This window comes from Dasypus novemcinctus, chromosome 21 (assembly GCF_030445035.2).
Source record: "Dasypus novemcinctus isolate mDasNov1 chromosome 21, mDasNov1.1.hap2, whole genome shotgun sequence".
NCBI classification, from domain to species: domain Eukaryota; kingdom Metazoa; phylum Chordata; class Mammalia; order Cingulata; family Dasypodidae; genus Dasypus; species Dasypus novemcinctus.
The window spans coordinates 62,458,965-62,474,976 of record NC_080693.1 but is presented as its reverse complement, the minus strand read 5'-3'; the positions used below and the strand labels follow the sequence as shown (position 1 = coordinate 62,474,976).

At 53.2% G+C, this 16,012-nt stretch overlaps 1 protein-coding gene and 2 non-coding genes across 3 annotated transcripts in view; 2 read left to right on the top strand and 1 right to left on the bottom strand.

The window, feature by feature from the left end:
• Positions 1 to 3,955: 3,955 nt before the first annotated feature.
• Positions 3,956 to 4,146, top strand: LOC111766429 (U2 spliceosomal RNA). Its single transcript, XR_002798485.1, has one exon. It is a non-coding gene; the product is annotated as a U2 spliceosomal RNA (small nuclear RNA).
• A 4,762-nt stretch (positions 4,147 to 8,908) lies between these two features.
• The window catches only part of NBR1 (NBR1 autophagy cargo receptor), a 95,064-nt gene continuing 87,960 nt past the window's right edge, over positions 8,909 to 16,012 (bottom strand). Inside the window, 1 exon segment of the mRNA XM_071210905.1 lies at positions 8,909 to 9,791. Within this exon segment, the coding sequence (XP_071067006.1) occupies positions 8,909 to 9,791 (883 nt within the window).
• On the top strand, positions 9,604 to 9,794 carry LOC111766428 (U2 spliceosomal RNA). Its single transcript, XR_002798484.1, has one exon. It is a non-coding gene; the product is annotated as a U2 spliceosomal RNA (small nuclear RNA).

Sequence of the window (16,012 nt, the reverse complement as noted above, 5' to 3'; positions counted from 1 at the left end):
CAATTGTCTGCTCCCTGTGTCCATTCACTCTGTGTTCTTCTGTGTCCGCTTGCATATCTTGTCTCTGTTAAAGAACAGTCCAGGGAAATGGATGTACTTAAGTTGGGCTCCCACCTACCATATGGAAAGTCCATAGTTTGGTTCCTGGTGTCTCCTAAAGAAGACAGCAAGCTGGCACAACAGGTCAGTGTGGCAAGCTGACACAACAAAATGATGCAATAAGAGGTTCAAGAAGAAAAACATAATGAAATGCAACAAAGCAGGGAGCAGAGGTTCCTCCTAAAAAGGACAAGCTGGATGGCAAGCTGGTGCGACAGGCAGATGCAGCAAGCTGATGTGACAAGACGATGCGACAAGAGACAGAAGAGGAAAAACATCACAAGAGATACAACAAAGCAGGGAATAGAGGTGTTTTAAGCAATTAGGTGCCTCCCTCCCACACTGGAGGTCCTGGGTTTGGTTCCCAGTGCCTCCTAAAGAAAGAAAGATGATGAACAGGCACAGCAAGTGCAAACAGTGAGGGAGTGGGGTGTGATAAATAAATCAAGTAAATATTTTTTAAAAAGAACAGTCCAGAAATAGACCTAAATATATATGGGGACTTTATATATGAGAAAGGTGTTCTCAAACTGATGAGAAGATGGATTGTTCCATATATGATGTTGGAGCATGTGGGTAGTTATCCAGAAAAAAAAAAAAAGATTGGGCCGAACCTGAAATCGCAGACTAGGACAAATGTCAAATGGGCCAAAGATATAAATGCAAAAAGACCAACAATTCAAAGGAACTTGGGGGCAGGTATGAAGATTTGGTTCACAGAGAAGGAAATCGTGGCACTTAAACACATGGAAAGATGTGCACCCTTATTCATAGTAAGTGATACCATTACAAACACCTTAAAAGATGTCCACCCTCACTCACATGAAGTGACACCTTTGGTTAATAACCAAAAGTCAGACAACATGATGGTCGGGCAAGTCTGTGGGAAGCAGGCGCCTCCAGAGAACTCTCACTGCGCTCACTGGGTCACTGCCGCTGTCCTGTATTCCCCTGCAATGATGTCAACTGTGTCCACCTGGATAAGGGCTCCTAGCCAACACTAGGGCGCCTGGTGTTGCCCTAACCTTTGCATGCACTTTGGTCTGAGCACATCGATTTGAGCAGGCTCAGGGGAAAACCTGACTCACAGTAACCAAACACAAGAGACAGACAAAGAACCAGAATGCTAAGTCATTAATTTGCAGGGGGAGATGTTCCTTTACAGTGACAGAACACCCATGCCTACACTCCAGGGCATTCCCTTCTAAAGATCATAGTATCTGGGACACCAAATTGGCCAGCAGACAATTAATCTGCTGTGATTAATCAATGTGGTCCCCAGCAGACAGGTAGTGAAATAAACGGTGAGGTCTAAAGAGCTATAATAATTACCACAAGAAAGGTAGTGTGCTAATCATGTTACAGATACACATTAAATTATTTAATATTCATTCATATAGTCAACAGATATTTACTGAATGCTGAGGATATGAGAGGCCCTGGGCGCTGGGGATATAGGAGTGGACCAAATAGACAAGAATCCTTGCTCTGAGCTTCTATTTTATTGAGATAAAAAGAAAACAAGCAATGTATAAAGTGTCAAGTGATGATGAGTACTGGTAAGTAAAACAATCCAGGCCCCTTCCTAAGAAAGGAAGACAAATACTGTTGACCTGCAGGGACTTACCCAGAAAATGGAACCAAGGAAGACACTCTCCAGATTTACAGATAAACCACCACCTGGTGATAAACCAGTTTCTGCCCAGTAGAAGCAGGTTATCAGTGGATAAGCACACCATCCTAATCAATGCATATCTGCCCCCCACTCCGAAAGACAAGCCCTCCCTACCAGAGTAAAATGAAAACTGAAATCAGCCAATGAGAACATTTCCTCACTTACCCTCCATGACCTTCCCCTTCCCCCTCCATCCCAGCAGCTCCATTCTACTTTCTAAATGGGGTGCTGCCCCATTCACGAGTGGCTCAATAGAGCTGTGAGTCCTAAAGAGCAGAAAAAGTTTTTCTCCTAACAGCAGGAAAAGCAAGCCAGGTGAGGGAGAAAGGAAGGGCCTGATGGATGGGGCAGATTAGGCACAGCTGGCCATTAATATTTCCTGTTTTGCAGAGGAGGAGGCAAAGCTGCAGAGAAACGACCTGGCAGGTCTCATCCTCTGTAATAATTATCTAATTCTTTCTCATTCTCTCATTCTCTCAAATACACACATAATAGAAGGAAGCCCACAGGGATTAAGCAAGGAGTCCAAAGTCACACATATTAAGCCCCCGGGCTAGTAAACGGTAGAAAGGACCCAGAACCCAGGTCTTCTGAGTCTGCTGGAACCCCTGCCTGCCGGCCTGGCTCCTGCGCCTCGGCAGACTTGCAGACAGACCGGGGTGGTCAGGCTCAGTAACACTTCCCCTCATCCTGACCCTTTTCTAGGCTCCAAGCACACCACGTCAGAGGCGAAGACCATGGGGGGGGGGGGACGGGACACATAGGGGGCGTGGCACGTGTTAAACTAGCAAAATCTGGCCCCAGGGCACAGGGTTCAAATCCTGCCTCTCCCACTAACTTGCTCCGGCAAGTTGCACAACTGCTCTTTCTCAGCTTCTCCATATGCCAGTTTTTGTTGTTTGTTTTTTGTGTTGTTTTTTAAAAATTTTTTTTATTTTCCCAAATGCCTGTTAACTTGATAAGTTTGGAGCAAGGAAACCACTTAGTACAACGTCTGACCCAGAAACGTTAGTTGTTGTCAGTTGGCCGGCAACGCAGTTTTTCAGGCTTCGCTGTCTTGAAGACTCACTGTGTGATAGTTTCACAGCCAACGACCTCTTCATGGAAAACTCGACAGAAACGAGGACCCGCATTCTACGCTACCAAGCCACAGTCACCCATTAGGTCGATTTATGCACCCCCAGCCAAGTAGGCATTAATGTTTCCCTTCTCGGCTGGGGAAACTGAGACTCGGGAGGTTAGGTAGCTTGCTCTCCAAAAAAGTCTAACAGAGCAGGACAAGTTGTTCCGACCAGGGAGGAGCTCCTCGCAGGAACCAATCCCCGGTCCCCACTCCTCTCTGGGGCCCCTGCTGGAGATGCCCAGCGGGTGCTCCTCTTGGGCCTGGACGGAACCACAAGGCCCTCCTATCCACTCCCCCGAACACACGGTAGTGACCCCGAGGCTTTCTACAAGGGAAGCGCCTCGGCCAACACCATCTCCTCACAAACACCTACTGTGCCCACCAGTGTTGCGGTGGGCATGGCTGGCAGTAGCCATGCCTCCTGGGGAGGGGGTGGGGCATGCAGAGGAACGGTCCTTCAGTCAGGGAGAGAGCGAGCAAAAGAAACAGAGAACTCTTCAAAAAGGTAGAGAATAAAAAAATCTTGGTAAGTGGATGTGGTTCGAGTGATAGGGTTTTGCCTACCATATGGGAGGACCTGGGCTCATCCCTGGGGCCTCCTGGTGAACAAGAAAAAGAGAAAGCTGCTGGAGCAGCAAGCCAGTGCCAGCGCAAGTGAGTCATGCAGCAAGATGATGACACAACAAGAGAGAGGCGAAGGGGAGAGTCAAGGTGAAGTGCAGCTAACAGGGAACCTCTCTCCACATCAGAGGTCCCCAGGATCGAATCCCAGTGAATCCTAGAGGAGAAAAAATGAGAAGGCCAAAAAGAGAAATATATACAAAAGATCACACAGCAAATGGACACAGACAGCAAAAATGGCAGGGAAAGGGGCAGGGGAGGGGAGGGAGAATTAAATAAATAAATAAATCTTTTTTTAAAAATCTGCCAAATGGTCTAACTCCTTCCACAAGAAAGTGAGGAAAACAAAGAAAGTGAAAAGTGGAGTAAGTGTTGGGGTTCTCGCCTTCTTGCCAGGAGTTTAACATGTGTGACAGGGGACAGCAGAAAGGCTTGGCATTGCTTCTCGCCCTTTTGGCTAAGATCAACTGTAGTATCTGTTCTTATCAGTTTAATATCTGGTATGTCCTCAGTCTGGGGGCTATATATTAAATGGGTTTTTGCAGCTGGGAGATGGAATAGGAGCTTGCTCTGTCCACTCCACTTGTTGACCTGGTTTTGCAGTACCTCCAGGAGCGCTGCAGTCCTCCGGGTTACATAGTTCTTTGTTAATATGGTAAGACCTTGAATATTCTCTTTCCTTTTTTTTTTATGACTTATTATTTATTTATTTATCTCCCCTTCTCCCCCAGTTGTCTGCTCTCTGTGTCCATTCGCTGTGTGTTCTTCTGTGACTGCTCCTATCCTTATCAGTGGCACCAGGAATCTGTGTTTCTTTTTGTTGCGTCATCTTGTTGTGTCAACTCTCTGTGTGTGCGGCGCCATTCCTGGGCAGGCTGCACTTTCTTTCACGCTGGGCAGCTCTCCTTACGGGGCACACTTCTTGTGCATGGGGCTCCCCTATGTGGGGGGCACCCCTGCGTGGCACGGCACTCCTTGCGCGCATCAGCGCTGCGCACAGGCCAGCTCCACACGGGTCAAGGAGGCCCTGGGGTTTGAACCGCAGACCTCCCGTGTGGTAGGCAGATGCCCTATCCATTGGGCCAAGTCTACTTCCCTCTGGCTTCTTTTGCTTTCTCTAACACGACTTCTGCCCTAATGTCTGGTGATTTCAATATCCACAGAGAAAAGATGGTCCTACCAAGCAACTCTATGTTAAGAGCCACATAGAGCCACCCTGGAATTGAAGAAAAAGAAGGAGCTTCTTGCTTGGTTCACAATACATGTATTTGATCTTTCTTGCTAATTCTAATCCAAAGAATTAATCCAAAAATGAACTAGGGTAGAGAGGGAAGGACAATGATACCACAGCCAGGGGGCAGCATATCACTCGGGAGGAGAGCAAGGACAAATACTTCTGATACTAAGGCCGCTGTGCACAAGACCAGATTCAAATGACTGGAATGAACTAGAGTTTATCCATTCAAGAAATATTTACTGGGCAACTACTATATGCTAAGACTAAATGATGGGTGTATAGGGATGAAAAAGACAGGCCTCTAACCTGAGAGTTTACAACTCTTTCGGGTAAAATGGAGAAATAAGTCATTACGGACCCACAAATTCTAATCCATAATTCTCACTTCTGGAAAACACTGAAAACCATTTCTTTTTCGTGAGCTGTGCACACTCTCATCTGTCAGCAAAACAGAACCTCAGCTTACGTGAGGCCTTTGTTTCTATTTAACCTTTTACTGTGAATGTTCACATGATTTGATGCAGGAATAGTAGTGTGTTTGACTATAGGCTGCAGCTGTAGCTCCCACATGGATATTTTATAATACTAATTATGACATTCTGGAAAATTTTGAAATCCAAAATATATCTGACCCCAGGAATTTCAGATAATGAATGGGGCACCTGGGAAAAGCCGTCATAAATGTTATGACATGGGCATCACAGGGCATTTGGAGACACCTGGCAGAAAGTAGTTAATCAGGTGTGGAGTCTGGGAATGCACTGTTGTGTCCTGCTGAACCAGAAGCATATTCACCCCAAAAGAAGAAATGGGGGAAGACCCAGCAGGGGCTGCTCCCAATCCACCCCATAACAGGGCCCACTGAGATTCTGAAGAGGCACTAAACACGAGGGTGATCCATCCTGAAGCTTTGATTAGGGGAACTTCTTACAGAGAGCTGCAGCTACCTACTCATGGATGGCGAGACGGCAAATTCACTCGAGTATGCCGGGACCCATGGCGACTGCTCTGTAGATGATAGAGGGCTGGGGGCCAAAGCTGGCTGAAGGCCAGAGGCTTGCATGTAAGTTTTGGGAAAACATTGGGTATGTCCTTTCTTAAAACAAGATGCTCTTGGGACACGCAGCACCCGAATGAGTAGGAATCAACCAGGTGGAGCAAGGGGGAATGGTGTTCTGGGCAGAGGGAACAGCAGAGGCAAAGGCCTAGCACAAAACTAGCACAGAACTGAAAGCAGGGCAATATGCCCGAAGGGTGGAGAGAAATCAGGGAAGTGGCCAAGGGGTGTGCCATGAGATGAAGCCAGAGACATTCAGGGACCTGAGGCGCGAGGTGTCATAAGCCACTAAGTCAGCAGGTCAGTCTTTAAAAGCAATGAGGAAAAGGGATTGTGGAGGAGGAGAAAGACGGCAGGGAGGCCAGAGAAAAGTTGTTGTAATTGTCCAGGTGGTGAGGCAGCTGGCCTAGAAAAATGAGGACAGAGAGATGGAAGGGGTTCAAGAGACAGAATGATGGGGCATGCCTCTATGGGACATAAATATGTTCATGTTGTCATAAGTGTGTTCTCTCGGTGGGTGGACTATTAAACTCCCATCCTGAGGCCTGCTACTTTATCAGGCAGTGCCTAGTATAAGAAAACAGGCCAGTATGCCAAGCCTTGGATATTAATGCTTGTACTTGTGAACCTTATTCCTGTCATATTGAAACTTGGGACTGTTGGATTTTACAAGGTCCTAAAGAATCCAGCTCAAGGGTGTATTCTCACCAAAGTCAGTTGCCACGTGTTGAACCAAGAGGGTGGGCGATCTCTGCCTGGTCTCTTGGCCTTCTCAGTGCTCAGCTGCTCTGTTCTCTTTGGCTGCAAACTATCAGGTAAATGGCTCAACTCTCTTCAAGGGTCTTTGTTTCAGCCTTCTCCATTCTGTCGCATGGCAGGACCAAAATGACCAAGTTCTCTCCTCTTTCGTGTCTATGGAACTATCTCTCTTTTCTTGTGTATTTTGGTAAATACAAAAGCACTTCCCCACTCCTTGGTACCAAATTCTGTATTAGTCAGCCACAAGGGTGCTGATGCAAAATACCAGGAATTGGTTTTTATAAAGGGTATTTATTTGGGGTAGGAGCATACAGATACCAGTCCATAAAGCGTAAGTTACCTCCCTCACCAAAGTCTATTTTCACGAGTTGGAACAAGATGGCCGCCGACACCTGTGAAGGTTCAGGCTTCCTAGGTTCCTCCCTTCCAGGGGCTTGCTTCTCTGTCCTCTGTGAGCTTCCGTCCCAGGGTTCCAGCTTAAGGCTTCAACATCAAACTCCAACATTAAGAACCCTCAGCTCTGTTCTTTGCCATGCCTTTTATCCGTGAGTCCCCACCCAACAAGGGTTACGGTTACACACTAACCATAACTCAATCGTGCCCAGGAAGAGATGAGATTACAAACATAATCCAGTATCTGCTTTTGGAATTCATAACCATATCAAACTGCTACAGGTGATAAAGTAAAAAAGTAAATTAAAAACTGTGTATCTCAAATACTTAATGTTCTCAAATCTGACAATACCTGTTATGTATGCTATTGATTCAATAGTAGCTTTTTAGGGGGAAAAATAAATGCTATAATATATGCACATATGGATGATGAGACCCAGTCCTACTGTAGAAGGGACACAAGTATGAGATTTAGGATCAAAAAAATGCCATGGGCGTTTTAGGAATCCTTACCACTGTTTACAACTATATGCATTACTTTTTAGTTGAGAAGCAGGATTTGTATGTCATAAGGTCATAAGTAAACATACCGTGGACTCTCCATGTCTGTGTGTAACTTTAATAAATTTTCTTTATAATTAGGAAAAAAAACGCACACTTTTTCTCCGCAGTGTTTGCCACTTGAGGGCTGACTAACTCCACAGCTAATCTGTCAAGAAGGTCACTTTCTTTTTTCTTCCCTCACCCGATGGGTATTTTTACTATTTTCCTTTCTGTCACGGAGAACGATGCAAGCAACGTCTTACATATTTCTAGCTTTTTGTTTCCCTCGGACTATTTTATTTTTGGGTACTGTATTTTTTTTTAAAGATTTATTTTTTATTTATTACTCTCCCCTGCCCCGGCCCGTTGTCTGTTCTCTGTGTCCATTCGATCCATGTTCTTCTGTGACCACTTCTATCCTTATCAGCAGCACCGGGAATCTGTGCTTTTCTGTTGCTGTCATCTTGTTATGTCAGCTCTGCCTGTGTGCGGTGCCATCCTTGTGCAGGCTGCACTTTCTATTCCGATGGCAGCTCTCCTTGTGTGTGGGGCTCCCCTACCGGGCCACCCCTGAGCCACAGGGCACTCCTTGTGCGCATCAGCACCGCACATGGACCAGCTCCACACGGGTCAAGGAGGCGGGGGGTTTGAACCACGGACCTCCCATGTGGTATGCAGACGCCCTATCCGCTGGGCCAAGTCCGCTTCCGGTACTGTATTTTACTTCGACGATGGTAACGTCTCCACAGTCGGGCTCACCTCAAGCTGCCCCGAGACCACACGGAAGGAAGGTGGTCCTCTCCCCCGCTGCAGAGAGGAGCAGCTGAGGCCCTGAGAGGGCAGCGCGCGGCAGCGCCGGGACCTGACCGCAGGAGTGATCCGCCTTTACCCAAACCCTGGCGTCCCGGGCCTCCCGCTGGCCTTCGCGTGGACCCCAGCAAACCTGTGTCTGTCCGACGCGGCCACCCCTCGTCCCGCGCCCTCCGCGGCGCCCAGGGTCGGTCGAATGGCTGCTGTCAGGGCTCCCCTCAGGTGGACCCGCCAGGCCGAGCCCCGCCGCTGCGGCTGGGTGAGGGAGGCCGGGGCCTGGGGGGCGGGGTCAGGTGCGGCGGCTCGCGGCGGCCGCCCGGCTCCACGTCCCGCCTCGGCTCCCTCCCGACCGCGCGCCTCTGGGCGATCTCCCGCGTCACGGAAGACACGCGTGGGAGAGGGACGAGGACGGTTTCAAACCTGCCGGGCTGTGCCGATGCCCTGGTGTAAAGCACGCGGAGAAGTCAACGCAGGGCCTGGCACGCAGCCACTGACAGTCTCCGGGCAGGGAGTGTGACCCAGGCCGGCTTTTCGCCGGGTCCGCGGACCCGACCCGGGGCAAGGCTGCGCGTGCGCGTCTCCCGGTCGCGCTCACCGCGGGTTTCCCAAGAGAAGCGCCGAGACCCGACGCCAGCGGTGGACGGCGGCCGGCGAGCTGGGGACGCCCCAGCGACAGAAGCCGCGGAGGCGGGTGCGAGCGAGACCCGCCGCGGCCCCGCCGCCGAGGGAAGCCCGTCTCCGCCGAGGTCCGGGCCCCGCGGGGCGTCTGTCCTCTCCGGGACACGGGATACGGGAGGGCGGGGGACCGGGTGGCTGGCGTCGGGAAAGTCGGGCCTCTCTCCGCCCACGCGTCCTTTCCACAGCGCCGCTCCTGCCACCCAACCTCCGTCGGCCCTTGCTTCCGCGCGGGGCGGGCGGGGTGGTGCCCGGCGCCCAGGCCGGCTTCCCGCGGAGCGCGCGCTGCCGCGAGGGCGCGCTGGAGAGCGGCGGCAGGCCGCGGTGGCCCCCGAGGTGGCCCCGAGGTGGCCCCGTGGTGGCCCCGTGGTGGCCCCGCCCCCGGGGCGGGGCATGCAAACGAGGCCCTTCCTCTCGAGAACGTGCGGCGCCAAGAGGGAGGTGAAAATGCGCCAGGAATGCGGAGGAAAGCGCAGCAGCCTGGGGTCTGAAGCTCTTCACAGTCTCTCCCAGTGGGCGGAGAAGGCCGCAGCTGCTGCCCGGGACAGCGGCCACCCTGAGTTGAATGTCGGTGATGGGAGGAGGGCGACGAGCAGCCTGCTGCGTTCGCCATCGCTTCTCGGCCTTTTGGCTAAGATCAAGTGTAGTATCTGTTCTTATCAGTTTAATATCTGATACGTCCTCTATCCGAGGACAATGTATTAAACGGGTTTTTGGAGTTGGGAGATGGAATAGGGGCTTGCTCCGTCCACTCCGCGCATCGACCTGGTATTGCAGTACCTCCAGGAACGGTGCACCCCTTCGGGGGAAAAAATGCAGAGTCTAACGATAGTTTTTGGCTTTGCTGGCTTGTTCTTTTGCTCTGGTAGCATTCTGTGCTTTTGTTTCGTTCTCTATCTTTCCAAGCTCAAGTCTTCTTTCTCACACTGCTCTCACTTTCTGTTTCCTTTTCTCTTTTCTCTACTCTCCGTCGCGAAATGCTGCCTGAAGTACCTTGCATACATCTAGCGTCAAGCTTAGCTACTCCGCGGGCCGGGGCAGGCCTTCAGGTCAAGAAGGCACGGCCCTGTGCTGCGGCCATCAGGACTCATATCACCACACTCTTTAGCCCCGCCACCACTGGAAAGACCTGGCCTCCCCAATAAACAGCCTTCCTGTCTCCATTCCTCCATTAGCGCCCTCCCCACCTCCTAAAACGCTCGGTCACCTGCCAAATTTCCCTTATACTTTACTGCCTCTTCTCTAAGGCTTTTCCTCATCTGCTCGCTGCCTCGCTGTCGTCCCCTGAGGATGCTGCCTGGCCCGCAGCCTTCTCAGGTGGTGGCTCTTTTAACCTCGACGAGGTGTTCTTCCTGCTTCCAGACCCTTCTCCCTCGATTGATCCTAAAACCTCTGCAGCTTTGACTTCCCAGGATAAAGCTGTCTACTGACCCCACTCCAATCTGTTCCTTCAAGATTTGAGCTTCTGGCTTATTCTTGCTCTGCCAAACACTTCTTCGGTCATTACTTTCGGTGATTTCAACATCCACAAGATGATCCTTCTGCCGGCGGCCCTCTGCCGGAGGCCTCTAAGCTCTAAGACCTACCCTGAATGCGGCAGAGCATCCTTTCTTCGATTGTAGCTGACCGTCGCTTCATTTCTATGTTTCCACCTGATCCTAATCCTGGGAACGAAACCCGGGAGTCGTCAGGGATGCGGAAGGGGAGGGGGTCGAGGTCCTCCGTACACGGTCCGGATGTGGCTGTTGTGACTGTGAGGTTGGAACTCTTCCCTCTCATGGATGGCAAGAGGAGTTGGCCCAGGCAGACAGTTTCATGCCGAACAGTTTTTGGAGGAAAGGCATAATCCGGATGCACATGTGAACAAGTGAGCTTTGCCTGTCATGCCGCCTCCCACTTGAGTGTCTTCAATCAGGTTGCTTCACTTAGCTCTACACTCGCCCGACCGGACCCCTCCACCCAGAAACAAATGAGAAGCAAACAGATCCACTTCTTCATCTGTCAGGAAGGAGGCTGGCCTCCAGGGGAATAACCACCCTGCCTTGGGGAAACCTGAAGGCCCCGCCTCTTCGATTTCATATGGTCCGAGCCCTGGCTGTGTCCCTGGGGATTGCAGCTCTCTGTAAATTTCCTGTGGCTGAACCAAGGAGAAAGGTATACATAGATCCGTGCAGACAGTATGATCCCAGGATAGATTTTGAGGAGTTGAGGAAGGCTGGTAGCTTTCAGAGTGAAAAGTGATCGGGGAATGTAAAGAATTTCTTCACAATGAGTTCCATGGATGTTTGTCACTGACGTGGATGTGTGTCTGAGGATAAGATAAATTAGGGGTTAACAAATACTAAAAATAAATAAATGAGTGAATTTTTTTAAAAAAAGACGCTCAAACAGGTCATGCCTGCAAAGACCTCCCCTGATAGGGAAGGAAAAGCCCCTTCTCCCCACAGCAGTGTTTGCCAAACTGGGCTGCACGTCAGACTCACCCCGAGCTCCTCGAAATCATTCTGATGCCCCAGCCCCTCCAAATGGCCTAAATGCAAGTCGATTCAAATCTTTGGGACTAGGGCCCCGGCTGGTGTGCTTGAAAGCTGGACAGGTGATCCCATTGCACAGCGTGCATCCAGAAGCACTCCGAGCGTGTCCAGTGGAGATGCCCCTCAATTTAAGCAATACCTACTTTCCCTGACAGCGAAAGTGTTACATATGCTCCTGCAAATCCACCTCAGCAATGGGTTTGTTACAATCCCAGACTGGCTTTGGGTTTAGCAGGAGGCATGCACTCAGTAGACAGAGTTTGTTTTGACTGAGGGAATGAAATCTGGCCCCGACCCCCCCACCCCCGTTTTGTCACAGACAGGAAGCTACCCAGTCTACTAGGGGAGACCGCTGTCTGGATCTAAATTGGACTTGACTGAGAGCAAGTCCGGTAGCCGCTGTAAATCGTGGCCAGACCACCGGACCGGGAAAGAGCCCCACCCAAAATGTGACTGCGACGGGGAGACAGATGACACCACCCACAGACCAAGAAGGGTAGGAAAAGGTTTAGTACTCGTGTAATGAGGTGTTCTGGGGAGAGCAGGGTGGCTGCCAAGCAGGTTTGAAAATGGATTCAGAGGGAAGCGGACTTGACTCAATGGCTAGAGCGTCTGCCTACCACATGGGAGGTCCAGGGTTCAAACCCAGGGCCTCCTGACCCAGGTGATGAGCTGGCCCACGCGCACTGTTGGTGCGCCCAAGGAGTGCCGTGCCACACAGGGGTGTCCCCTGCATAGGGGAGCCCCAAGCGCAAGGAGTGCGCCCCGTAAGGAGAGCCGCCCAGCACGAAAAAAGTCCAGCCTGCCCAGGAGTGGCGCCGCCCACACAGAGAGCTGGTGCAGCAAGATGACGCAACAAAAAAATGAGACACGGATTCCGGGTGCTGCTGACAAGAATAGAAGCGGACACAGAAGAACACACAGCGAATGGACACAGAGAGCAGACAATGGGGAGGGGGGGAATGGCGGGGGGGAGGGGAAAGAAATAAATTAAAAAATAAATTTAAAAAATTTTTTTAATTTTAAAAAAAGAAAATGGATTCAGAGAGCAATTAAAGGAGGCTGGCTTCTGGGGTTGTTTGATGGTTAGAGGGTGAGGGAGGGGTGAGGGCTCCCGCTGCCCACAGGGACTTGCATGGCTCGAACCCCTCCCGCCCGTGCCCGGGGAGGGAGCGCCCGGCGGGTTTCTCCTGAGTCAAATGGCGGTGGAGAGCCGCCTTCCCTGGACGCTGTGCAGGTTCAGCGGGACCGTCCGTGGCCATTCTTTCAGTGCTGGGCGTCTCAACCTACGTCCACTGAGTCAGTCTGATTGCCAGCGGACACCGCCTTGGTTTCTGCAGAAAACGGTTCCCAAACTGAAGTGCCTTGATGTAAGGAGGAGCCAGCCTCTCTCCCCAAGACCAGGAATGGGGGCGGGAGGTGAGGGGGAGGTAGTGGAGGGGGGGGACGCTGGAGGGGAGAGCGAGCAGGGTGGTGGTGGTGGGGAGGACAGGATTCCTGTGGAAAGCTGAGCCGGCTGGCTGAATCCAGGACACGGAAAAAGTCTGTGAGGGGATGGATCACGGAGGTGATACGGGAGGTTTGGGGGGGGAGGGGGCTGTGTGTTTCTTCATAAATTTCCTTGGGTGTATGTGTAAGCTAAATATGTTAATTCAAGCTTACCTGGAATGTCGAAGATATGTGTGAGAGGTATATGTTAATTCAAACTTACCAGAGAGTATGTGTTAATTCAAGGCCTATCTGATACTAAGATAAAACACTTGAAAGTCTAAGAAACTACCAAAAAATCCTTCTGCACATACACACCACTTTGGACTCCCGACTCCTAAGTCCTCTGTATAAAAGAAAACCAAAGATCCTATTCGAGGCTCAGGGTTTTGAACAGAAATGTTCCCGAGCCCAGCCGGTCGTTAATAAATTGTTCTTCCCAAAATTGTTACTGAGTCCTGGCCTTCCACACACGATCGCTGAATCTCTCTGCTTCCACAACAGAGGCAGGGGTGACGATGACAGTAGGAAGGCGCTCACGCGCAGCCAGTGCCCTCTGGGGCAGGCCGTGGCCCAGATCCTGCCCTCCCGGGTTGTTGGACTGGCCGGTGGGGTGCAATCCAGAACCCTCGACCCCCCGTCGTCCCGACCTTTACACCTCTTGCCCTTGGCCCGCGTGCTTTGCTCGGACTCCAATGCCCCAATTGCCCCTTTGCTTCAAACTGGCCTCCTGTAGAACTGATGAGCCGTCCCCAAGCCCTACGAGATGTCACAAAGGCCTTCCCGATTCCACTGGCTTACGTGCCGTCCAGCATCCTCACTTACTGGGTGTCTGTGGCATGCTCCCACTAGGGACTCGGAGCCACCTACGACGAGGTCTCGGACCTCAAGGGGCTCACAGCCAGGTGGGAGCCCTGACCAGTTTGCTCCTCGATCACAGTTTGTCCCTCTTCGGTGTGCAGGGTCGGTGTTCTAGCCGCCCGGGCAGGCATCCTGGTCCTGTCCTGGGCTGGCCGATGCTTCCCCGGGGCAGGGTTGGTGTCCCGCCCATCTCTACTCGCAGGAGCAAGCGTGGGCCCTGGCGGGTGGCGTTGCACACAGCTAACGGCCCACTGCGTGTTAAGTCGGAAGTGGTGGTGATGGCAGGAGGCCCAGAGACCCCAGACCTTTGTCCTGCTCAGTGGGTCACTCAGCCGTGTCCCCCTGGGCGAATGCATCCATTTCCCCAGAGAAGAGATGGCGGATTTATCACTAGGCCTCCTGTTCCGTCTAAGGCTCTCTCGGCCCCCTAGTGACTACTCCGGGCCCCTCCTCTCTTCTGTAAATGGCATCCATTCTCACATTTCCGTCCCCCACCATCCCCCTTGACCATGAACTCTTAGGGGGCCATCACCTCTCAGAGCTGGGCCCGGGAGAAAGGGATGCTGCCTGGGAACTGTCCAGCCACTCTCCCCGACCTCCCCGACCTCCCCCTTCCCCTGCCCCCACAGTTCTTGGCTCCCCTGCAGCGAGGGTCACCCACCGGGACCACGACGACATCGCACAGCGGCGAGGGCACAAGGGCACCCGTCCTGCCTCCCCAGACAGGCCTGTCCCGGGTCCCGGCGCAGCTCTGCAGGCACTCGGGCCTGTGCAGGTCCCTTAGTGCAGACGCCGCGGGGCCGAACCCCGCTGAGGAACCGCAGAAAAGTGCCCTGCAGGGAGCTCAGTGGCGAGTGTTGACCTTGCAACGGGCCGTCTTCCATTCCAACGAACGTAACCCAGGGCAGCCCTTCCCGGGCTGCGACTGCCCGGGACCCGAGCTATTACTGAGCAGAAGACGAACGCGGACGCCGGCAGCGAGGCCCCGGAAAGGGGGAGCTGGGGGGGGGGGGGCTGAAAAGCCACGCAGGTCACGACGTGCTGGGCAGGGGCTGGCCGTGTGGGAGCCACCGTCTCGGGCAGTGCAGCTGCTGAGCGTGACGCTCGTGCCGGGGGAAAGGGCAGTGAACCGCAGCAAACGCTTGGTTGCAGAGGCTCCGGGAAGTCCCGGGGACTGCTCTTGCCTCAGAGGCCCCGGCCGCCGCCCCGCACCCCACTCGGGAAGGCTCGGGCTTGTTTCTATCGCTTTAACAGCCGGTACGTTCTTTTCGGGCGGCAGCCGACTAAGCGGGTGTTCTGGGGCTAGAAGGGGGTCCGAGGGGTCCCGCTCCGCCCCCCCCCCCCCCCCCCCCACGCAGCGATCTCGTAGGGCGGTACTGCCGGGAGCCGTGCGTTCTTCTCGCTCCGGGAGCCCGGCCTGGACGTGTGCGCCTTGGGCTTTGCGGGGGGCGCCCCCCACGAGCGGCGGGGCGGGCGAGCGCTCAGCCTCGTCCAGGCGCCCTCAGTCCCAAAGCCTCGGGCCACCGAGCCGAGCCTCTGGAAAGCTCTCTGCATAGACTGGCCAGCTTCTCCCACCTCTCCCCAGGTCCGGAGACGGGGTTCTTCCCGCCCGCCAGCTCCCACCCCCTCCGCCCACCCCCTCCACCCGCTCCGTCCTTCCCCGTGGAACTGCCTCAGCTTCCCTCCCGGCCGTTTCTTCTCCCGCCCCTCATCCCACCGGGCCTAGAGGCGCTGTTCTTGCTCTGGCTGCCCCTCACAGACTAGACCACCCTCCCTGTCCCTTCACCGCTGCTGACCCCGGCTGTGAGTCGCGCACACCGTCAGACTCTCCCTCCGGCCACCTCTCCTCCCGCCTGTGTCGTCCGTCCGTCCCGCCGCAGGTCCCTCGCACTGCGCGCCCACCCGCGCCTTCCACGTTGTTCGCTCCTGGCTCACTGGTCTCCATCCGAGATACTCCCGTCACAATCCTCGCGGATCTCAATAACCACGACGACGACCGTTCCAGCAGGGGCTTCCCCCCTACCCCAGCCGCCCACTCCCCTGGCCCACCCTAGACCCTGTCGTCACCGGTGACCGGAACCCCATTCGTTCCCAGCATCGGGTTCTGCAGTCCCCTTCTGCCTTGCCCTGCCTGCCA